This window comes from Struthio camelus, chromosome 8 (assembly GCF_040807025.1).
Source record: "Struthio camelus isolate bStrCam1 chromosome 8, bStrCam1.hap1, whole genome shotgun sequence".
Taxonomy (NCBI): domain Eukaryota; kingdom Metazoa; phylum Chordata; class Aves; order Struthioniformes; family Struthionidae; genus Struthio; species Struthio camelus.
This window is the reverse complement of record NC_090949.1, coordinates 18,836,549-18,854,820: the sequence shown is the minus strand read 5'-3', so window position 1 is coordinate 18,854,820 and position 18,272 is coordinate 18,836,549. Positions and strand designations below refer to the sequence as shown.

The 18,272-nt window shown below is 36.8% G+C and overlaps 1 protein-coding gene across 5 annotated transcripts in view; it reads right to left on the bottom strand.

Moving 5' to 3' along the window:
• Window positions 1–18,272, bottom strand: part of GLMN (glomulin, FKBP associated protein) — a 24,456-nt gene extending 6,184 nt beyond the window's left edge. The window contains exons 1-18 of one of the 5 annotated variants that reach the window (XR_011142537.1): window positions 18,188–18,272; window positions 16,534–16,608; window positions 15,923–16,048; window positions 14,869–14,988; window positions 13,939–14,047; window positions 12,477–12,723; window positions 11,898–11,997; window positions 9,942–10,129; window positions 9,376–9,429; window positions 8,417–8,447; window positions 7,922–8,011; window positions 6,355–6,396; window positions 6,186–6,259; window positions 5,783–5,867; window positions 3,026–3,135; window positions 2,759–2,925; window positions 2,450–2,612; window positions 1,598–1,661 (exon numbers count right to left, since the gene is read on the bottom strand). Coding sequence is in view for 2 of the 5 variants with exons in the window: in XM_068952493.1 (XP_068808594.1) it covers window positions 1,598–1,661; window positions 3,026–3,135; window positions 5,783–5,867; window positions 6,186–6,259; window positions 6,355–6,396; window positions 7,922–8,011; window positions 8,417–8,447; window positions 9,376–9,429; window positions 9,942–10,129; window positions 11,898–11,997; window positions 12,477–12,723; window positions 13,939–14,047; window positions 14,869–14,988; window positions 15,923–16,048; window positions 16,534–16,599 (1,506 nt within the window). In the remaining 3 variants the exon portion in view is untranslated. The other 4 variants (XR_011142536.1, XM_068952493.1, XM_068952494.1 and 1 more) reach the window with 4 other exon arrangements.

Genomic DNA, 18,272 nt, shown 5'->3' with positions numbered 1-18,272 from the left:
ATAAACATGGATTGTACTGATCTACCAGTAACATATGTTGCTAACTGCTTTAAAAGAGCTAAACAGAACAGAAACAAAGAGGCAAGGATTACTGGTAAAGCTATAAAATCCTGCTTTAAATGAGACACCATAAAAATTATGCGTATAAAATACATAAGGGCAGGGCCCTTATTTTTAAAATACACTGCAAAGTTTAAATACGCAGAGTATTTCTGAAATATTTACATTCAAACATCCAAGCACAGGAGACCTGAAGGTGAGGGAGTATACCTACTCCCCACCAATAGCTAGGTAAACTGCAGTGGTGGACCGCTTAGCCTATTAAGTTAGCTTTGTGTATGAAGTACTTTATGCTGTATCTGGTAAAGCAAGGTAGGAGGAAACAGGAACAATGTATATAAAAAGAGAGATCATACATAGGAAAAGAATTATGAACTAAACATATGCTATGCCTGTTAGAACTCTAGCTGAGAAAGCCTTTCCCCTACAACAGAGATCTCCAAAAAAATGAATGATACACATTATAAACTGAGCAGCTTGTAAAGAAGACAGACTGTATTAGGAAGAAACCAATCCGGATCAGTAGGACATGCTTGCCACTTGCAATTATAGCAGTGGAACTAGAGATTTCCTTTCTTCTCCCTTTTGGCCAACGTTTCAGATGTTGTAAAACGTAACCATTTTGATAGGGGAAGTCGGAATTTCACAGTATCAAGGATAATGCAAAACTATACCAGAACTACAGTACAGTCTGTGGGATTAGCAAGTAGGAAGAAACTATTCATATTATTTTGCTTGGAGGAAGGGGAAAAATGAAAAACCCAAGGATAAAGCTGATTCTCCCATTGCAATCCTTCTTTTCATTTGTATGCACTGAAGATCTCCTACACTGTGCTAAATTGGATAGGCCTATCAATTCCGTTTGTTCCTTCAGAAGGCGGATCTTACACACAAGAATTCGTTTGATGTTAATACCTAGAGAAGCTTTTAACACGTATCTAACATTCAGCTTAATAGTTGCTGCAAATATAGAATATTTGTGCACAGTTAAAATTGTGCAAATATGATTATTAAATACTGTGGAAGAAATCTTAATACTAACAACTTTTATTTTAGCATGTTGCCGAAAAAAAAGTATTTTTACTGAAGATGAATAAAAGGAATCTCTTGAACTGCAAAGAGTTTGTAAAGAAAACCATTATACAACATTTGGGGCTTCAGGGATAACACTGAACAAGTAAGGAAGAGTGACAAATTAAGTATGTTTTTTTCTCATGGTACTACTTCATAGAGATTTCACTTTGTGATGCCATCCTCTGAAATTATGGACACAGACCACAATTCATTGAGCAAAGTAAAAGGATTGGCTTGCTTATGTTAACAGTAAGTATGAACGCAATCAATTTTCATCAGAACGAAATAACACATCACGCATCTCTTAATGTAACTAACAAAAATACCACTTCTGGATTTCTAAACACTGCAAAGAGGAATCAGAAGAAGATATTTTTGTATCAGGGCTAATTCATATGAATTTGTTCACATGACTCTGTTCGCATGAATTTGCCCAGCTCTCAGCTAATCAATTAACACTTACTTGATTATCGTATTCACTATCCTTAATGATTAAGTATCTCAGTAGATTTAGTGATGCCATAATTCTGCGAATTAAAAACATTATATCATTTAGTGTACAGTTCTACATTACAGGGATATTAACTTTAACAGCCTATTAGCCAGGCATCCTAAAAACATCAATTTATACAAAATGCAGCCATTCATCCGCTGAGCAATATAGGCTGATTCAGAGCACCAGCCTGCAGTAACTTCCCTTTTACAACAGAAGCTGACACTTTACAATTAAGATTAAAACTGGCAGCAGATTGGAGACCGCTGGTGATTGTGAGGGAAAGATTTTCTGAGGAGACTGAACTGTATTACAGAATTTAAGAAGCATCAGAGTGAAGAATGGATATAAAGCTTATTAACTTCTTGCATTTCACCTTTCCCCTCACTTACACATCTTAGCATCTATGATTTTTCTTTATTGTTTCTTTCCCCCTGACGTGTGCTGCAACACCTTATTCTGAACTACCTGAGACACACTCATACTACAGGGAGGGAGGAAGCAGAAGAACAGGAATTAGTAAGAAGACATATAGCTCCCCCACCCACCCACCCACCAAATGCATCACTGGCGATCCAAACCAGTGACTGGAAACTAACGTAACAGTTGTCTTTAATGCTACTGAATTTTTACTTTCGAGTGCTTTGTAAATATCCCCTTTGCTTTTGTTTTACTCTAGATTCTAGCAAAAAACTACTCATTGATATTTCCGAATAAACAGTAACACTGCCTGCAGTTATGGTATACATCGGTTTTTAAGTAGCTGTGCGCTTCATCTGACCACCACTACCCTGCTGATTTACAAGCCCAATCTTTACTCACGATATAGGAAGAGACTTGTCCTATACAGAAGATTTTCAAAGACATTTCCAGTTATTTTTGTATTACTTAATGGCAGTATTGCTGTTCAGGTGCTTCTGTATTCCCACTGATGAGATACAGGACTCCCAGCAGCAGTCCGTGAAACAGCCTTGAAAAGGCTGTGCTATAAGATGTACCAGATAGTTGTTACTCCCCTGCATCACTAAGGCAACGTACTGCATTTCTTTTGTTCTTCCAGCTGCTAAAGTTCCTTTCCTGCTTCCTCAGAAAGCTGACAACCCACATATCCCTTAAGGAATAAAGCTTTACCTGTTCTGCAATTTGACATCAGGTATTACATCCTACAGGTGGGAATGCAGAAGGAATTCCTTTCTTATTGTTAACCTCAACATAATTGAATTGTGACATTTTTCATGTAGAGTTAGTTGAATGGATGGTTGAAATAACTGATCATTCCCATCTCTAGTTCCAAAATTCTAAAATACATTGATGCATTTTAGTAAGGTAGTTTGAAGTCTTCTTTTAAATGGTCAAAAAAAGCAGAAAAGCTTCTAATTGTGATTACAGCTCGCTCACCTGTCTGAATTTTGCAGAAGATCTGTCTCAGCACCTTCAGGAAGCAAAAGCACTAAATCTAGAAGGGAGATGAGGTGATGTCCTGTAAACCAGCTATTGTCATGTACCTTCTGAAAAACAACACAAAAAGTTCAGCTGAGTGCAAAGTTTAAATCTTAAATAACAACAATTATAATTTTGGGAAAACAAAAAAAATCAAATGCTGGAAGAAATATTTTCTAGTTACTGCAAGTGATCAAAACACACTAGTCTAGGAGATATATTCTTCTCTACTTTGTCTCTCCTTGACATACTTCTTTTCAATTTCATCAGAATGAATTATCCACCTCTTCATCATACCACCATCAATAGAATTCATATTTGTTTACATAAACTTAGCAAATGGTACTAGGCGCTCTCTTCTTCATATTGAAGTACGGAACAATTAGTCATTTTTACCAGAAACTGTATTTGTTTCATGACGGCATTGTGTCATATCATGTCACTGCATGTGTTCCTGAATTTGCTTTTCAAATGCTAAGGACAGAGAAAGTAATTACGTAGGCAGACATTCACTTTGTGCACAAACAAAATCAAAAGGATATCTGCTAGCACAGTCCTGGGCTTGGGCTGGCGTATATAGGGTAATAACAAAGTCAATGTGATTTAAACACACACTTGTACGTAGCTACATTCCGAGAACATATGCGGCTCTACTCTTAAGGTCTCTGAAAGAGCAAACGCAAGGTTAACATTGTTTCAGGTGCATGTTACTCTCCTAATGAAAACTATTTGGACTACACTGTTCCATATTAGGTGTTTAGCTTGGCCTCAGTTTTTCAGGAGATTTCAGATAAAATGGATCAGATGTTTTCAAGACTAGGGAAATGTAAACATTTTGTCATGTAAAAAAAAAAAAAAGAAAAAAGAAAATACATTTTCTGTGAATATTTCTAAACCCACAATTCTTAGCAACGCTTGCAAGCAAAGTACAACTTCACCTCTGTGGTTCTTTGACAGAGGAAGCACATGCAACTACTTGTTAATGAAAGGGGGAGGGAGAAAGAGGACGGAGACACAATCATTCAATCGTAAGCTGAAGAGAAGAGTACTAGGTTTTGAAGTGACAGAACATTCTTAATGATTGTGATGCCCTCTGCATTGAGGATGGGACACTTGCTATATTGACAAAGATTTCTCTATATTAGGTAAAATTACAAATTGGGGAGGGGCAAAACAACCCCTCCCCTCAAGCTTGCTTATAAGTTTGTTAGAGCTTTGTAGCTAAGAGCCCTGAAAATTCCCCCTCCTCAGTGAGGATGCTTAAGCCTCCTTTAACTGGAACGGATGACTAAAGGGTTTCCATGTCATTCCCAAAGAGCAAGTGGGCACACTCCTCCCTGGGAGTTTCATGGCATCTTTCAAAAGACTGTTCCAGGCCAGTACAATGCAGCTCAGAGCACGGTCTTGTTTTTCTATGGCTTATAAAGACTCAATGTTGGCAAAGTCTTTACACGAGGCAAAGGAGAGGAACAGGCAGGCTGGGGGAAAAAAGAGATCACACAGAGGACAAAAGCCAGACAAGAAGAAATCGGGACAAAGCCAGAAATGGACTGGTAGGAAAATTGACATTAGACAAGGAGCCTGAGAAGGCCAGCTGGCAACGTTAAGGTAGATCAGCTGAGGGACCTTGGAAGATTAAGACTAGCTAGGCAAAAAAACTAAGAGGGCAACACGTGACAATTTTCTACTGCCATCCATTTATTTCATTAGGTCTACAGCAGGATTCTATGTAATAAACCTAGAATATTCACATTAAAAAAATAAATAAATATTTGTCTTTTAGACAGCCAGGAAACTCCACAAACAAGAAAAAAAAAAATCAAGAAAATTCTGAAGCTGCATAGTCAAAAACTCACTACTAAGGAAATTTCAGAGTATATTTTACCCATTCAATTTTAATGCAAGGCCCTTTTAGAAGAGTTTTCATAATAGTTATCTTCTTCACCCTTGCCCCATTCAATATACAGGGTAAACTATTATCTAATAAATCGGAATTCACTATTTTCTAGTGTAAGATTAACAGCCTGAATGTGTTAAACTACATAAATGCTAGCATAAAATATGCATAAATATACTATATTTTCCTTTTCAGCAAAAGGTCATATCCCTGAGAATCAAATAGGCTTAGGAAAAAAACCTTAAGTAGTATAAAAAAAGAAAAAAAAATTAGATCATTTATTTTTCATTAAGTTTTCTGACTTCCTGGTATAAATGATGATAAGATATGATTTAAATAGCTTCGATTTAGCTCAACCCTTTTGATGAATTTAACATTTGTGAAACAGTCATATTATAATGCCGACTGTCATTATAAGACTCTAGAGAAAAATTAATAATTCTGTCTGGACTTCAGGGTTTGAATTACATTCAGGAAATGAGAAACTGTAAGGATAAAATCAGATACTAAGTAGTTCCTCTTTAGGTAAGGAACACGCGTTTCAAGTACAGAAAAGGAAATAACATGCTACAAAAATACAAGACCACGCAATTACAAATATATATGTCAAATTAGAATGTAAAAATACATATGCAGAAAGAAGCCAAATGAAAATTTTTAACTATATCATTTCCCAATCTTACTGCAATCATACTTTCCTTTTCAAAGTGGTTTTTTTTAAATGTATCACTGAAAGCTTAAGCTATACACATTCTCTTAGTACAATACCGATAGAATTTTGAAGTGGCAAAGTGTTTTTTTAATGATAATAGGCTCACCGTTAATGATAAGTGAATCTGATCTTTTATATTTTGAATAATGTATCCTTCCACACCAGCATGGTTGCTTGTCTTCAGTAAACACCTTGAAAAGAAAATAAGGACGTTATCTCCTCAAAGCTGCCAATAACAGCTAGCTCAAAACTTAGGTGGCGATATGGCCTTATTAAGTGGGAGTTTATCACAGAAAAATTGGGTGAATATCTAACCTTAAATCTCTAGGTTATGTTAGGACAGCTGAGTTTTGTTGGGAGGCATTTGAAATTCATTAGTCATCCAGAAATCAACATAATAAAATTAATCTAGTTTTCCAGGTAACTACAATGATTTCTGACAGAATTGCTAGGTAACTAAGTTGTAAAAAGAGTGATATTACACAATCTACAATAATTTGGATGCATACCTGAATAAGGTATATTTTCCCTCTGCATCAAACTTGTCTATGAACAACTGCAAAATACTTAAACTCTTCTTCCTCTAAAGAAAAAAGATGCATGATTTATTCTAATTTAAAAAAAAAAACAAAAACAAACAACCAGCACTTAACTCATTCTATAGGTCACATTACATACCAGATGCTCTATGGGACAAAGGGTCATAACTTTCACCAAATTCTGCAATAGGACCAAGAAAACAAAATTGAATTATATCCAGATCAATTACATCAAACTGGTTGACTACTCGAGACATTGAAACAACAAATCAAAACAACACGACCCTCCCAGCTCAAAATCATGCCTATAAGAAGATTTGATCAGGCAATTTAACATTGGCTGCAGTTGCTGAAAGCTCAGGGCTGAAACGCAAGAATAAGATCCTCCTACTGTTGTATCCAAACAAGAATTTAGTGAGGCAGTTGAATTGCAAGGAAAGGGCAAAAATTAGCAAGCACCATCTTTCAAACAAGATCAGTGCCCACCTGCCTGAGTGGCCTTTACATACACTAAGCATATTTTAATTGTCATTGAAATTTCATGGCCTAACATGTAGAAAAGACTTACTCGGGTGTTCAACACAGGAAAACATTGAAGCCTGCTGATATGTTATATGCTGCCATTTGAGTTGAACATTATACTTCCTATGTAGCCTGTTTTTAAACTCCCTATGCAGCATAGATGTAGTTAAAAAGTAAAACGTGCCGTATTACAGAAGCATGACCGGAAAATTTAGGTGCCTATTTCTGCGGAGTGTGACAACTAACAAAACATAAGACTTGTGAAAACATCACGTATTTAAACTATTCATGGAGCAAATAATAGAGGAATAACATTATATTTGAAATCAACTGTTTTAAGTTGAAACAGTGATACATCCAGCAAAATGGTAGAATGACCTTCTTAGCTAGTATTAGAGGAGTAGAAAATAATTAATGAAAAGCTTGACAGCTACAGTATGGGAAATACTTAACAAAAAAAACGTGTCTAAGGATACCTCTTGCTTTGCAAAGGAACAATTACAAGTTTTTAAGTCTCCAAAACTCAGGCCTATAAAAATTTAAAATATACAAGAAGTATCAGACAGTTGAAGGCACAAAAGCACGCTTCCAACTCTAAACAGCATATCAGTTAAGATACTGGAGGCTGAACTCCATTTACGTATTATTTATGGTAACGACACCCCACAATCGCACTAGTAGCGAGCTAGTAGAGGTATAGTAGCAAAAGGAGAAGGGGTGATGCTCCTATTTCACGTAGGTGGGTAAGGAAAGCCTTACCTATGAAAAATCCTTCTCATCCTTCAAGGAAAAGCTGTCTCTGCTTTACCTTTTTCCTCACACCCCCACCTCTTTTTCCCATTGTGTTGTATTATATTAATGCGAAAGGGTGTCACAGGCCGCACTGTTACAACGACAGTTTGTCATGAGTACCACCGCTATCACTGAACAAGCGGAAGGTCCGGAGCTAGTGTGAAGTTGGTGGAGAGTAAAACCCTTGACATTCTGCTTTGCAGAACAGTCAGTGCACATTACAGATTCCCCTTGTCCACAAACAGTTCTGTATAGCAAGACACCACAGGTTTCAATTTGACAACACAAGTGTATAAAGGCTCAGTAGTACATCCTCTCTTAAACACCTCAACACCAGCTAGATATTATTTATAATCAAACTTTAGAGATTTCTGTATGTTGCATCTTATTACCTGAGGTACAGTAATAAAATTGCTGAATTCTAAATACTGATGGAGAAGGCTATTGTCTTCCATTCTCAATAAAGAGCTCTCAAACAGATCCTGCAAGTGGGGAAAAAAATTAAAATGCTAATACTTTGCACATATGTAACACATTAATCTATTTGCTTAACATTTCACAGCTAGAAATTCCTTTGCTATAAATAATATCTTTTTGCTATAAACGCTTATTCACGTATCCAGAGCTCCTAGGAACTACAAACGTGCGTGGTAATGGTAATTCAAAGATTTATGCATGTGCGTAAAGTTCAATAAACGTGGAAGAGTTTGCAAGACTGAAGAACATTAATTAAGCCTCCAAATATTTCTGAAACTGTAATTTGAACTATCATCTGAATTATCATTTGTCTCTCTCCTACAAAGGGAAAGTAGAGTTACACCGTTACTTAAGTTGGAAAGAATAAATAGTTAAACAATGAAAATTCATTAAAGGAAAAGAAAACTTACAAGTCCTTTAGATAACACAGATTCTTCTGTTCTAGAAAAAAAAATTTTAGACATTAATAAATTTAACATGCAAATGGAAAAAACACTGCTTATATTTCAGAAGTAGTAGAAGCGAGATCAAAAAGGAACCCGGCCTTCAACAATTTTCAATGTTTTCTATCATCTTCATTATTCCGCAAAGATTTTCTAGAATATACCGGACTGATGGAGAGGCTGCAAATTCGATTCATCTCTTTGAGGTCAAAAAATGGTATTTCTTCTCAATATTTATAAAAGTTCAAAGGCAGGAGCTCATGTCCCATAGGCATTAAGATATTAATTAATGAAGAGAACGAAACTTTTCCTAGATGATTCCATTTGCACAGTTCTGTAAGCCAAGGGGAAAGACACCAAGTCCTAATCTGAAGAGACCAGGAAGTTTTATTTAAATTTTACCTGGAAATGGTAAGCAGTCATCATAGCAAATCCTTCAATAGCAGTACTAGAAATTATTTTGTCAATAGTGCTGCTTACAGAAGGCCAAATAATCACAATATACAGAAAAGTCTGGTTTCCTCTAGAAAGCCTGATCAGATTTCATATCACATCAAAATATATTCAAATAAATACTATCGTGACAGTCTTATCTAACAGTAAACTGATCACAGACGTATAAATAAATATACATTCCAACTACTCTGCGTTTGTATTAATGACCTTAACTTTGCATTTTCAGAATAAAGTTTCTAAAAACGATATCACAGTACAAGCTGAAACATTAACTGAACGCTTAGGACTTTTCATAGCTCTTCAGGAAAAAATGAAGCCATCTTGTCCTGGAATTGGCCATTTTAATTCTCAGCTTTAAAAAGCTCCCCTGAACATCCTTGGTATATTCAAAGTTTCATTCAATGAATTACTATTAAAAAAAAAAAAGCCAGAAATATACCATGCGATCAACAAATATCATATAAGCCTACCTTTTCAGTAGGACTTCGATGTGTGTCATATTGCATTGCAGCAGGTATGACGGACTTAAAAGAGAAAATGGTTAGGTGTACATTAAACTGCATAAACCACGTAGGTCACAGTCACAAACATATTACATAGTTACTACGTGAAAACGTATATTGGAGAGGCTTAGTCTTTTTTCAAAAATTTACACAAATATCTTTACAAAATTAATAATTTTGAAATAGATATACGAGCCAGTAAGTCAAACTGCTGTTCATAATTCTTACATGGCACCCATATATAAATTCATAATTGAAATGTTGATAGATGTTAATTTTCAGCACATCACCAGTAATACCAGTTTCTTTAAAAGAACAGCTCATGTACAATTAAATAGTAATTAAATAATCTGCAGAACTGGAGTATGTACTTATATGTATATAATATAAGCTACATAAAATAAAGACATAAATGTTACCATAAAACAAACAAAATACAGTTTTTCATAATAACTGTTTATAAAAGTTTTATTCTGCTCATAAAGAGCCTTCAAGGTAGAAACTTATGATAAGCGAGGAAGAATAGCTCTTACCTAACTACCACAGGAAAGTAATCCATACCAAAATACTGAACAAACATCAGATACGACAGACATGCCAAAGAATCCGCAGAATCCTTTCGCTCTACATCCGCAAACTCCTCGTTCTCCCAGGACAGATTTCTGCCTTTATGATGTAAAAACACTAATGGTATCAATTCTCTCATATTCCATAAAATGTCCTAAAAAATAAAGTTAGATCGCACATAATTGCCTTTAAAAGTTTCAAACTTTGTATTTACAGTAAAATCTCTCACATAGTCACAAAATATTTTCAGTAACTTTTGCTATCTATGCTACATGCACAAAAAAGTTTCCAGGAAAAATAATCACTGTTAGAAGGACGTTATTAGGATAGCAAAGTCAGGCACTCAAAAGATAGCATAAGACAAAATAAAGTCATCCTGCAAAACCCTGGTTTGGTCCCCTTATCCGCACATGCTGTGAATAATGATAGTTATATGATCACATTATGCCACAGGACCCCTGCATTTTTCAGTTCGCAGAATATTTACTTGGTATTCTGCCTTCTCTTCACTGTTCAATAGGCAACGCAAGGCTTATCTACTAAAGGCAAGCTCTGCTTTAAAGCTAGAATCATTCTGTATGGCCTTTTCTTCTAGTGATGCACAACACAGGAACACCCAAGTACTTCGCAGACATTAGTGTGTGTATGTTGGGGGGCGGGGGGGGGTTTCCACACATTCCTGTGGGATTAGGAGGTAACGCAATACATATTGCAAAGACTGTAGAGGGAGCGGAGACCCCAAGGTTAACTCACTATTCTGGGGTTATCCAATTTGGACATTTCAGAGAATTAGCATTACATAACATGTCAAATATTCAAAGCACGGCTCTACTGACCTTAGCTGCAGCTCTCATTACCCCATTCTATAAATAGCAAAAGTGATTTTCTTCAGAAAAAGGAAGAAAAGATCGTTTGTAATAAATTGTACAAAACGTGGTTTCAAATTGTGCCAAAGCGGTCTACAGGAAAGGCAGGGATAAAAATCCGGTTTTTTTAGAGCAGCCTTCAACCATCTTAGCTATTAGATCATCTTCTAATAATCTCTGCCTCCTTCACTGCACACCTTACAAGTTCAGCATTAAACGATCTCACGGACCAGAATCTTTTTCTTTACACCACCCTGATCGATCCACAGTAGCAGTTCCATCCTATGCTCTGCCCGAGACATCCCGTACAAAAATATGCATGTGATCATGACAGAAAAATCCAATTAGGGTTGAACAACAACCCAAAATTTTGCTAAATGTTTACTCCAGTGTGCTTCACTTCGCAACCTTAACACCTGTAAATAGAATTTTGTGTGCACAAATTCTTAGCTTTAAAAAAAACGTATTGGAGAAGAAGCAAACAGAACTGCATCGTAGGGCATCTATACCGACAGCAATCTTGCTCTAACAAAACACATTTGCTGTGTAACACATTCAAAAACCAGAGTAACTGCACTGATAGCAGAGAGTGACCATGTCCCCACTACATTTCCAGCTATAGCATCAGAAGTAGTCAAGCACCTGTTGATATCTTAACAGGTCAGCTAGCTTGCACTTTAGGCACCATGTTAAAGACCTCTCTGCGTGCAACACATGCGTCAAGAGTAATGTTCAGATTTTAACTTGAGCTAATACTGCGGCAAAGATAATCCTTTAAATATCCTAACAAATTCATGTATCACCAAAAAAAAGCAGCAGTTACAGCAAAGTAGCAGCTGCTGATTCAAACAGCAGCCCAAACTGGCTTAGCAAGAAGTAAAACTCAGTCTGTGAGATTTATACGTTCCAGAGATGGGATCTGAAACTGTTCCAGACCTTTCCCAGAGTAAGCATGATCTTAGAGAACCCTGTAAGTCATCTGTAGAACTGATTGTAGGGAATTCTGAACTGCACAACTGGTTTAGCATCACTATAATTAATTTTGACTGCACTTACTATAATTTCAGTTGCAAAACGCCTAAAGGGATGTTCTTCAACGCTTTCAAGTTGTTCAAGTCGAGCTGTTAACAAGGGGTATTTCAGGCTTTTCATACAGCTGAAATAGAAAGGAGTGACACAAATAAAAGCACCAGTTAAGTACAGACTATAACAATGTCACGGATGACCAAGAATAAAGTCTATACTCAATAGCTGCTGCTATTCCTGGTATTCCAAGCAGAATAAAAAAAGAATGCCTCTCTTAAAAGCACTGCTTAAACTTCACCTCCAGAATGGTATTATCCTCACTCTTATAAGCTTGAGAAGAAGCAGAGGACTACTAAGTCAGCTCCATATCACAGAGACTGAAATTTCTTTACCATTTTTCTGCATTTAAAAAGTTATTTTTAGTCTCCTTCCCTCATCTCACAAATAGGTAGAGATTTTTTTCTTTTTTTTTTAAATATAGGATTAGTTTATATAAATTGATAGCATTATAAAACACTAGTAAGATGATCTATATACTGCCTGTGCAGTAAATGTTAACTGCATTTTGTTACGTTATGGGAATATATTAAACTGACATAAAATGCTCACAACTTTAGTAATTCTTCCTTCAGCTCCATGTCATTGCATTCTGATGATTTTTCCATGTTTTTAACCACTTCATTCACAAAAGGCTTAACAAAGTCCACAACAGCATTACAACATTGACAGAGACCCAGTTTATCTTCTTGTATTTGTTGTTTTGTGTAAGGTACAGGCAATGGAGCAAGCTGATTCATAATCACGGCCAAAGATAAGCCCACTGAGTAGGCCTTCTTGTTCTGAAGTTTGAAAAGCACTGAAATAAAGAGAACAGTTTGAGATCTCAAATCATTACTTGCCAGAGCAAAAAGAAGAAGAAGGGAAAAAAAAGAATACATAAGAAACTTTTCAGTTTCAGTAGAGCAGAGGGATCGATGCCTGAAACAATATGAGTAAACACAGCAAGATTAGACAACACGATCAGTTAGCTTAACACACTGTAGTTAACATGACCACAGAGTTGATATTGGCAAATAAATATTAAAGCAGATACACCTTTCAACATATTCCTTCTTTCTCTATAGCACAGTGATGAGGACTGGAAAAAAAAAAAATCTGTCTTTTTAGAACTAGTGTAAGTGAATCAACATTCATTTTCCTGACTTGAAAATGGATTTGCTCTTGCTTTATCACTTGATTCTTTCTGTGCTTGGCAAAACCAAAGATAACGGACCAACATTTCTGCTGAGATCTTGACCTTCAGTAAGTCAGCTCAGAACTGTTCTATTTTCCGTGACAGAACTAGCGTGGCCCCCAGACTGAGAAAAGAGCACAAACTGCTCTCCACTTAACTGCGCTCAGTGCAGGCTACCTGCAGATTAGCTATCCAACGAAACATACCCTTCCAATTACCAAAATGCTTCTCTTATTAAATTCTAACATAACTCAGTAACATATTTCAAAGACTGCTAAAATTAGACTTCAGCTTGACAAAAGACGATTGTTTTGATCTCACATATCAAGAGAGAAACCACTACTTGTTACCTACTAGTAGGCAACCATTTTTATTATTTTTTTCATGTAAATCAGAAGAATGCAATTTCTCAAATAAATATTCCAACCTACTTAAACTAGAAATAACAGTTTTATACCAGAAAAACACAAAAATATGGAATTGTATGTTTTAAAAGTTAAATAATAAAGAATTCCACAAATCAGTATAATTTTTGATTTCTGTAACAAGAATATGAATAAGTTTTAATTCTGTAAATATTGTTGGTGCCATAACACCAACAACTTACAAATGATGAAAAATAGCTGAATACTGATTTTCAACTGATGCTACCACTTCTCTCTAATACCTTTTTATAACAAGCCAACACAAGCATGGAAATTATACCTTGTGGTATTTTACAGTAAAGCCTGTCAGGATAGAAGTGTTCTGAAACTATTTGAGTAAAGGCTAAAATAATTCAATAAATTAACAAGAAAAGTATTTAGCTCAACAATCACGCAATAAACTGAACGTTACCTGTCTGCAAAGGTTGAAGTAACAACATGACAGTTTGGCATACTTGCTCTCCAGAGGTCTGCTCAATCTGCTCAAGTAAACCCAAAAAAAGTTCCTTTGGATTACATAGCTGCAAGAGAAGAACGATGCATATTTTTTAATCATCACGGTCATGAGCTAAAAACCCCACCACGAGCACTGTGACAGAGAATCTCTTGTACATCAAATAAAGCAAATCTAAGCATCCAAAATAATTCTTAAGAAAAGCAAATATGAAGCAGTAAGTACTTGCTAATGTTTTCTGTAGAACGTATATGTGTATACACTGTCATACAAGCTGAAAACACAGCAAATATAATTGCACTAAACTCAATTCCTATAGTCTCTAAACACCTTACAGTACCTTAGCAAAGAACCGTTCCTTAGCAGTATAGATTAAAAAATAAAAAAAAGAACCTTCAATGTGAATGTAATTCAAGCAATAGAATTGGCAAGCTGTTTTCTAAGTAGCTGAGTGAAAGGAAACTGGTTTCCTACAGATTAAGGCTTATTTCCCTTCTACACCAGAACCATCAGATAATCACTGCCATACCTCCTATTTCTGCATTAGACAAGAAGTAGTATTTCCAAGGCTGGGGCTATCGCGGTGCCGACTGTAGCAGCAGGACGCCAAAAAAAAACCTTCTAATAGATGAGCTGCCTTTTCCTTCACAGTAGTGCTATAGCTCTTTGTTTTGCCTGGTTACTAATTTCATGAAATTTTTAAGAGGTTTATTTCTGAGAACACTATCCCGGTGCCTAATTCAGATGAAATTCAGGCCTATGAGTCAAAAAGTTATGGGGAACAAGCAAAAGAACCCAGAGTTACTCATGCCTTGTTTTCTTTGGAAATCAGCTTAAAAAAAAAAAAAAGTGTTACTGTATTAAAAACTATGTATTTCAAAAGCATACCTGTACCAACTGATCCAGTATCTTCAGGCAGTGTTCCCTCTTATCATCTTCCTGTTTATACACTAAAATACATCTAACTAGAGGACAAATGAGATTCCAACCCATATTCTTGATGATAACCTGCAAGCCAGATTTTCAGAGAATAAATCAAAACTGGACATCTTCTAAATATAGAAGACTGTACATACAATGATCAAAAATGAGAACAGATCAATGCCTTGGTTCTAACCAACAGCAGATAATACCATTGAAAGCTTAGTATCTATTATAACAGGCTTCTGTGCTTGACATACTTTGTATTCTTTCCCCATATCTGGCAACACAGCTGCATATTCCGTATAGTTTTCTTCAGTGTATTAATCCTAACATGTCGTTATACGTTTCCAGATATTTATATGATAAAACGTTTCAAATAGGAGATTTTTTGCTGGTTTTTGAATAGACAAATCAAGGAAAGAAAATTTAAAGAAATTATTGTTGGACAATATTTTGTCCACGGGAAAACCCATTCTTTGAAGACCTTCAGTTGCTACTGAAGATGATCACAGAGATCATAATCAGACTCGAGCAATATTGCCAAAACATTCCATCCCTCCCTTCCTTTCAGACTTCCTCTTTATCTATATTCAACGTAAGTACGTTCTCCCAGCCCCTCAAAGCGCATACACACAATTTCTCTTCCATTAGCATCAGCTTAGCTGTTTGCTCTTACGGTTTTGGCCAATGCTGTTATAGCCATCTGAAATTCTCTCTCCTGCCACAGAGGGCCACTGTCACTTTCTGTTCGTTATGAGGTTGGCCTCTCTTCTCCCTTCTGCTTAACTCACAGGAAAACAGCTGTTAATAGCTTTGTTAAGATTACTGTGACTTGAGTACACAAGTCATAGTAACTCAAATTACACTAGAATGTGCACTTCACACAGACCAACTGATTAACTATTCATATGTGCACCCTTACTCCATAGTGAAAGTAGCTTTCCCACCTCATATGCAGCTTTAACTATTAATGGTGTGTTTAGCACACAGCTAAGACGTAACATAAATCTAAACTTACCTTATTTTTCTCATTTTGAACTACTTCTAATAACTGAGCTGCATATCCATCTTCTAAACACTTCTGGCCTGCTACCTGAAACAGATTAAAATCTTCTCCCCTGAAATCAGCTTCTTCCAGAATTTGCTAGAAAGAAAATACGCATGTTTGACTCTGTATTTTATAAAAGACAAAAAATAAGCAAACCCAAGCTTTCATTGCAAAGTCAAATGGAATGTCTTTTCTTGCATATCATCTTTTATATACTAAAAATAATTACTGAGAGCCACTACAGAAGAGAAAGCAGTATTTCAATAGTATTTTCCAAGTCTAGACAACAGCATGTTACTTGGGAGATGCATTTTCTGCAACAATCTGCTAGCGTTTTGTTCCTTCACACAGCTACTGCTGAGTGAAACAAGAACATATCTTCCTCCAAGAGGCAGAAGTTACCAAGCATCTTGGGATAAGCACCAAAGAGAAGGCAATGAAGCATGAAGGCTAAACCTAGCTGCCCAATGAGGAGTTCTGCTAACAACCGTCCTGCTTTTAGGGTCATTTTGCTTTTAATTACAGTGTATAAAGACAAACTTACTCTGCTTTCGCCTACAACTGTTATGAAAAGTACTTACGCATCTCTGTATTATGGCTTGAAGTTCATCAACTGCCATTATAGTTTGACTTTGTTCTTCTGGCATTTAAAATTTCTGTAATAAATTAAAAAGAGTGCAATACTAAACCACCCAAAGTAAAAACAGAGGTTGAAAAATAATCACATTGTCAAAAGAACGCTGAATAGAGAAATGAGAAGACTCAAGACAAACATATTACGAAGACTGAATTATAGAAAGATAGGAGAAAAGCATCTTTAAGGAGTGTATGCTATATTATTCTACCTCCTGTACTTGCAGGAGATACTATTTTAGACAGGAAGCAGCCTACATTGCGTACAGGGGAGTAATTTTTCAAATGTTATCAGAGGTATCTTAAAAATTTGTCAGCAGGCTTTGGCTACTACATGAACACCTACATTGAGAACTGCAACTACTGCAGAGCAAGTCTGGACTTGCTGCGTACCAGGTGCGGATGTCCCCGCTACGCTACATTTGCTCTGAATATGCTAATCAGATGAGCTCTCTGCTTAGATCTGACTAGAAGGCTCTAATTAGATGATGCCTGGGATGTGCATAGCTGATCCAACCACCGTGCCAGTTTATATCAACACCGTTTTAGTCTCATAAAGATTACATGTGCAGTATCATTTACTTCTTTCTACTGCTGGTTCAGTGGCCTTTTACCTCTAGACACTACAACTGCTGTTGCTGAAAGCAGTTAAGTTAAACATTTGAGTAAAATTAAGTGCATATCAAGTTCTACCTGGTCAGGGCCATGACTTACAAATAAAGTCAAGTTCAGTTTTCTCACGTGATATATCATAGCGGTAGTCACATTCTTTCTTTATGCTTTACGTTAATTCCACGTGCATAAATATGGTTACATAACCACTGTGACTGTATGCACAAGTCACTTGCCTCTGCCCTTGAGTGAACAGCTAACTCTCACGAAAATATCCAAGCTCCGTATCTATACGGCCATCTCCATGTACGGTTCTCCATCTTTCCCCTTAAGTTTGACCTTAGCTAACGCAATACCTACGCATCTAAGCTATTCAGATATTTACAAAAATCAGTCAACTCACTATAACCTATAAAGCACCCGTATGTGAATTTTATTACTGAAAGAATAAATAACTTACTTTCTGTTCTAAATTGCCTATTTTAACATTTCTACTTCACTCCAATGTAGCAATGCATCGGGCCTGTCATTTTAATTTTGTGATTATCATACACTTTGTTAGCATTCACTGCACTACTTCAGCTCTTAATTTTACAGGATCTTACTAATTCCCCCCAAACAATGTAAAGATACTTTTGAACGTTAATAGCCCTGCATTTTCAGCCCTCAGTAACTTTATAATGCATTGACAGCCTTGAGGCATGCCCTGAGCTGCCAGGGATTTGCCAGCTGAGCCCAGAGCCAGTTCAGGTCTTAACACTTAATCCACTTCCGAATTAAGTCTTTTCAGTGGTTTCAGTAGCCAACGACACCTGAATCACGAAGAACTGTCCGCTACCAATTCTCAAGCGAACTGCCCCCTCACTGGTAACATCCAGTTGTTTTCAGCCCCTTCCCTCGCTGGGCGACGGCACGCAGGCCAACGCGAGGCGGCTGCCGCCCGCGCCCGCCAGGCTGAACGAAACGCGCACCACGCCGCCGCCCGCTCACCTCAGCCGCGGCCGCCGGGCTGCGGCCCCTCCGCGCCGCCACCGCCACCGCCTCCCGCCGCTCCGGCCCGGCCCGGCCCGGCCCG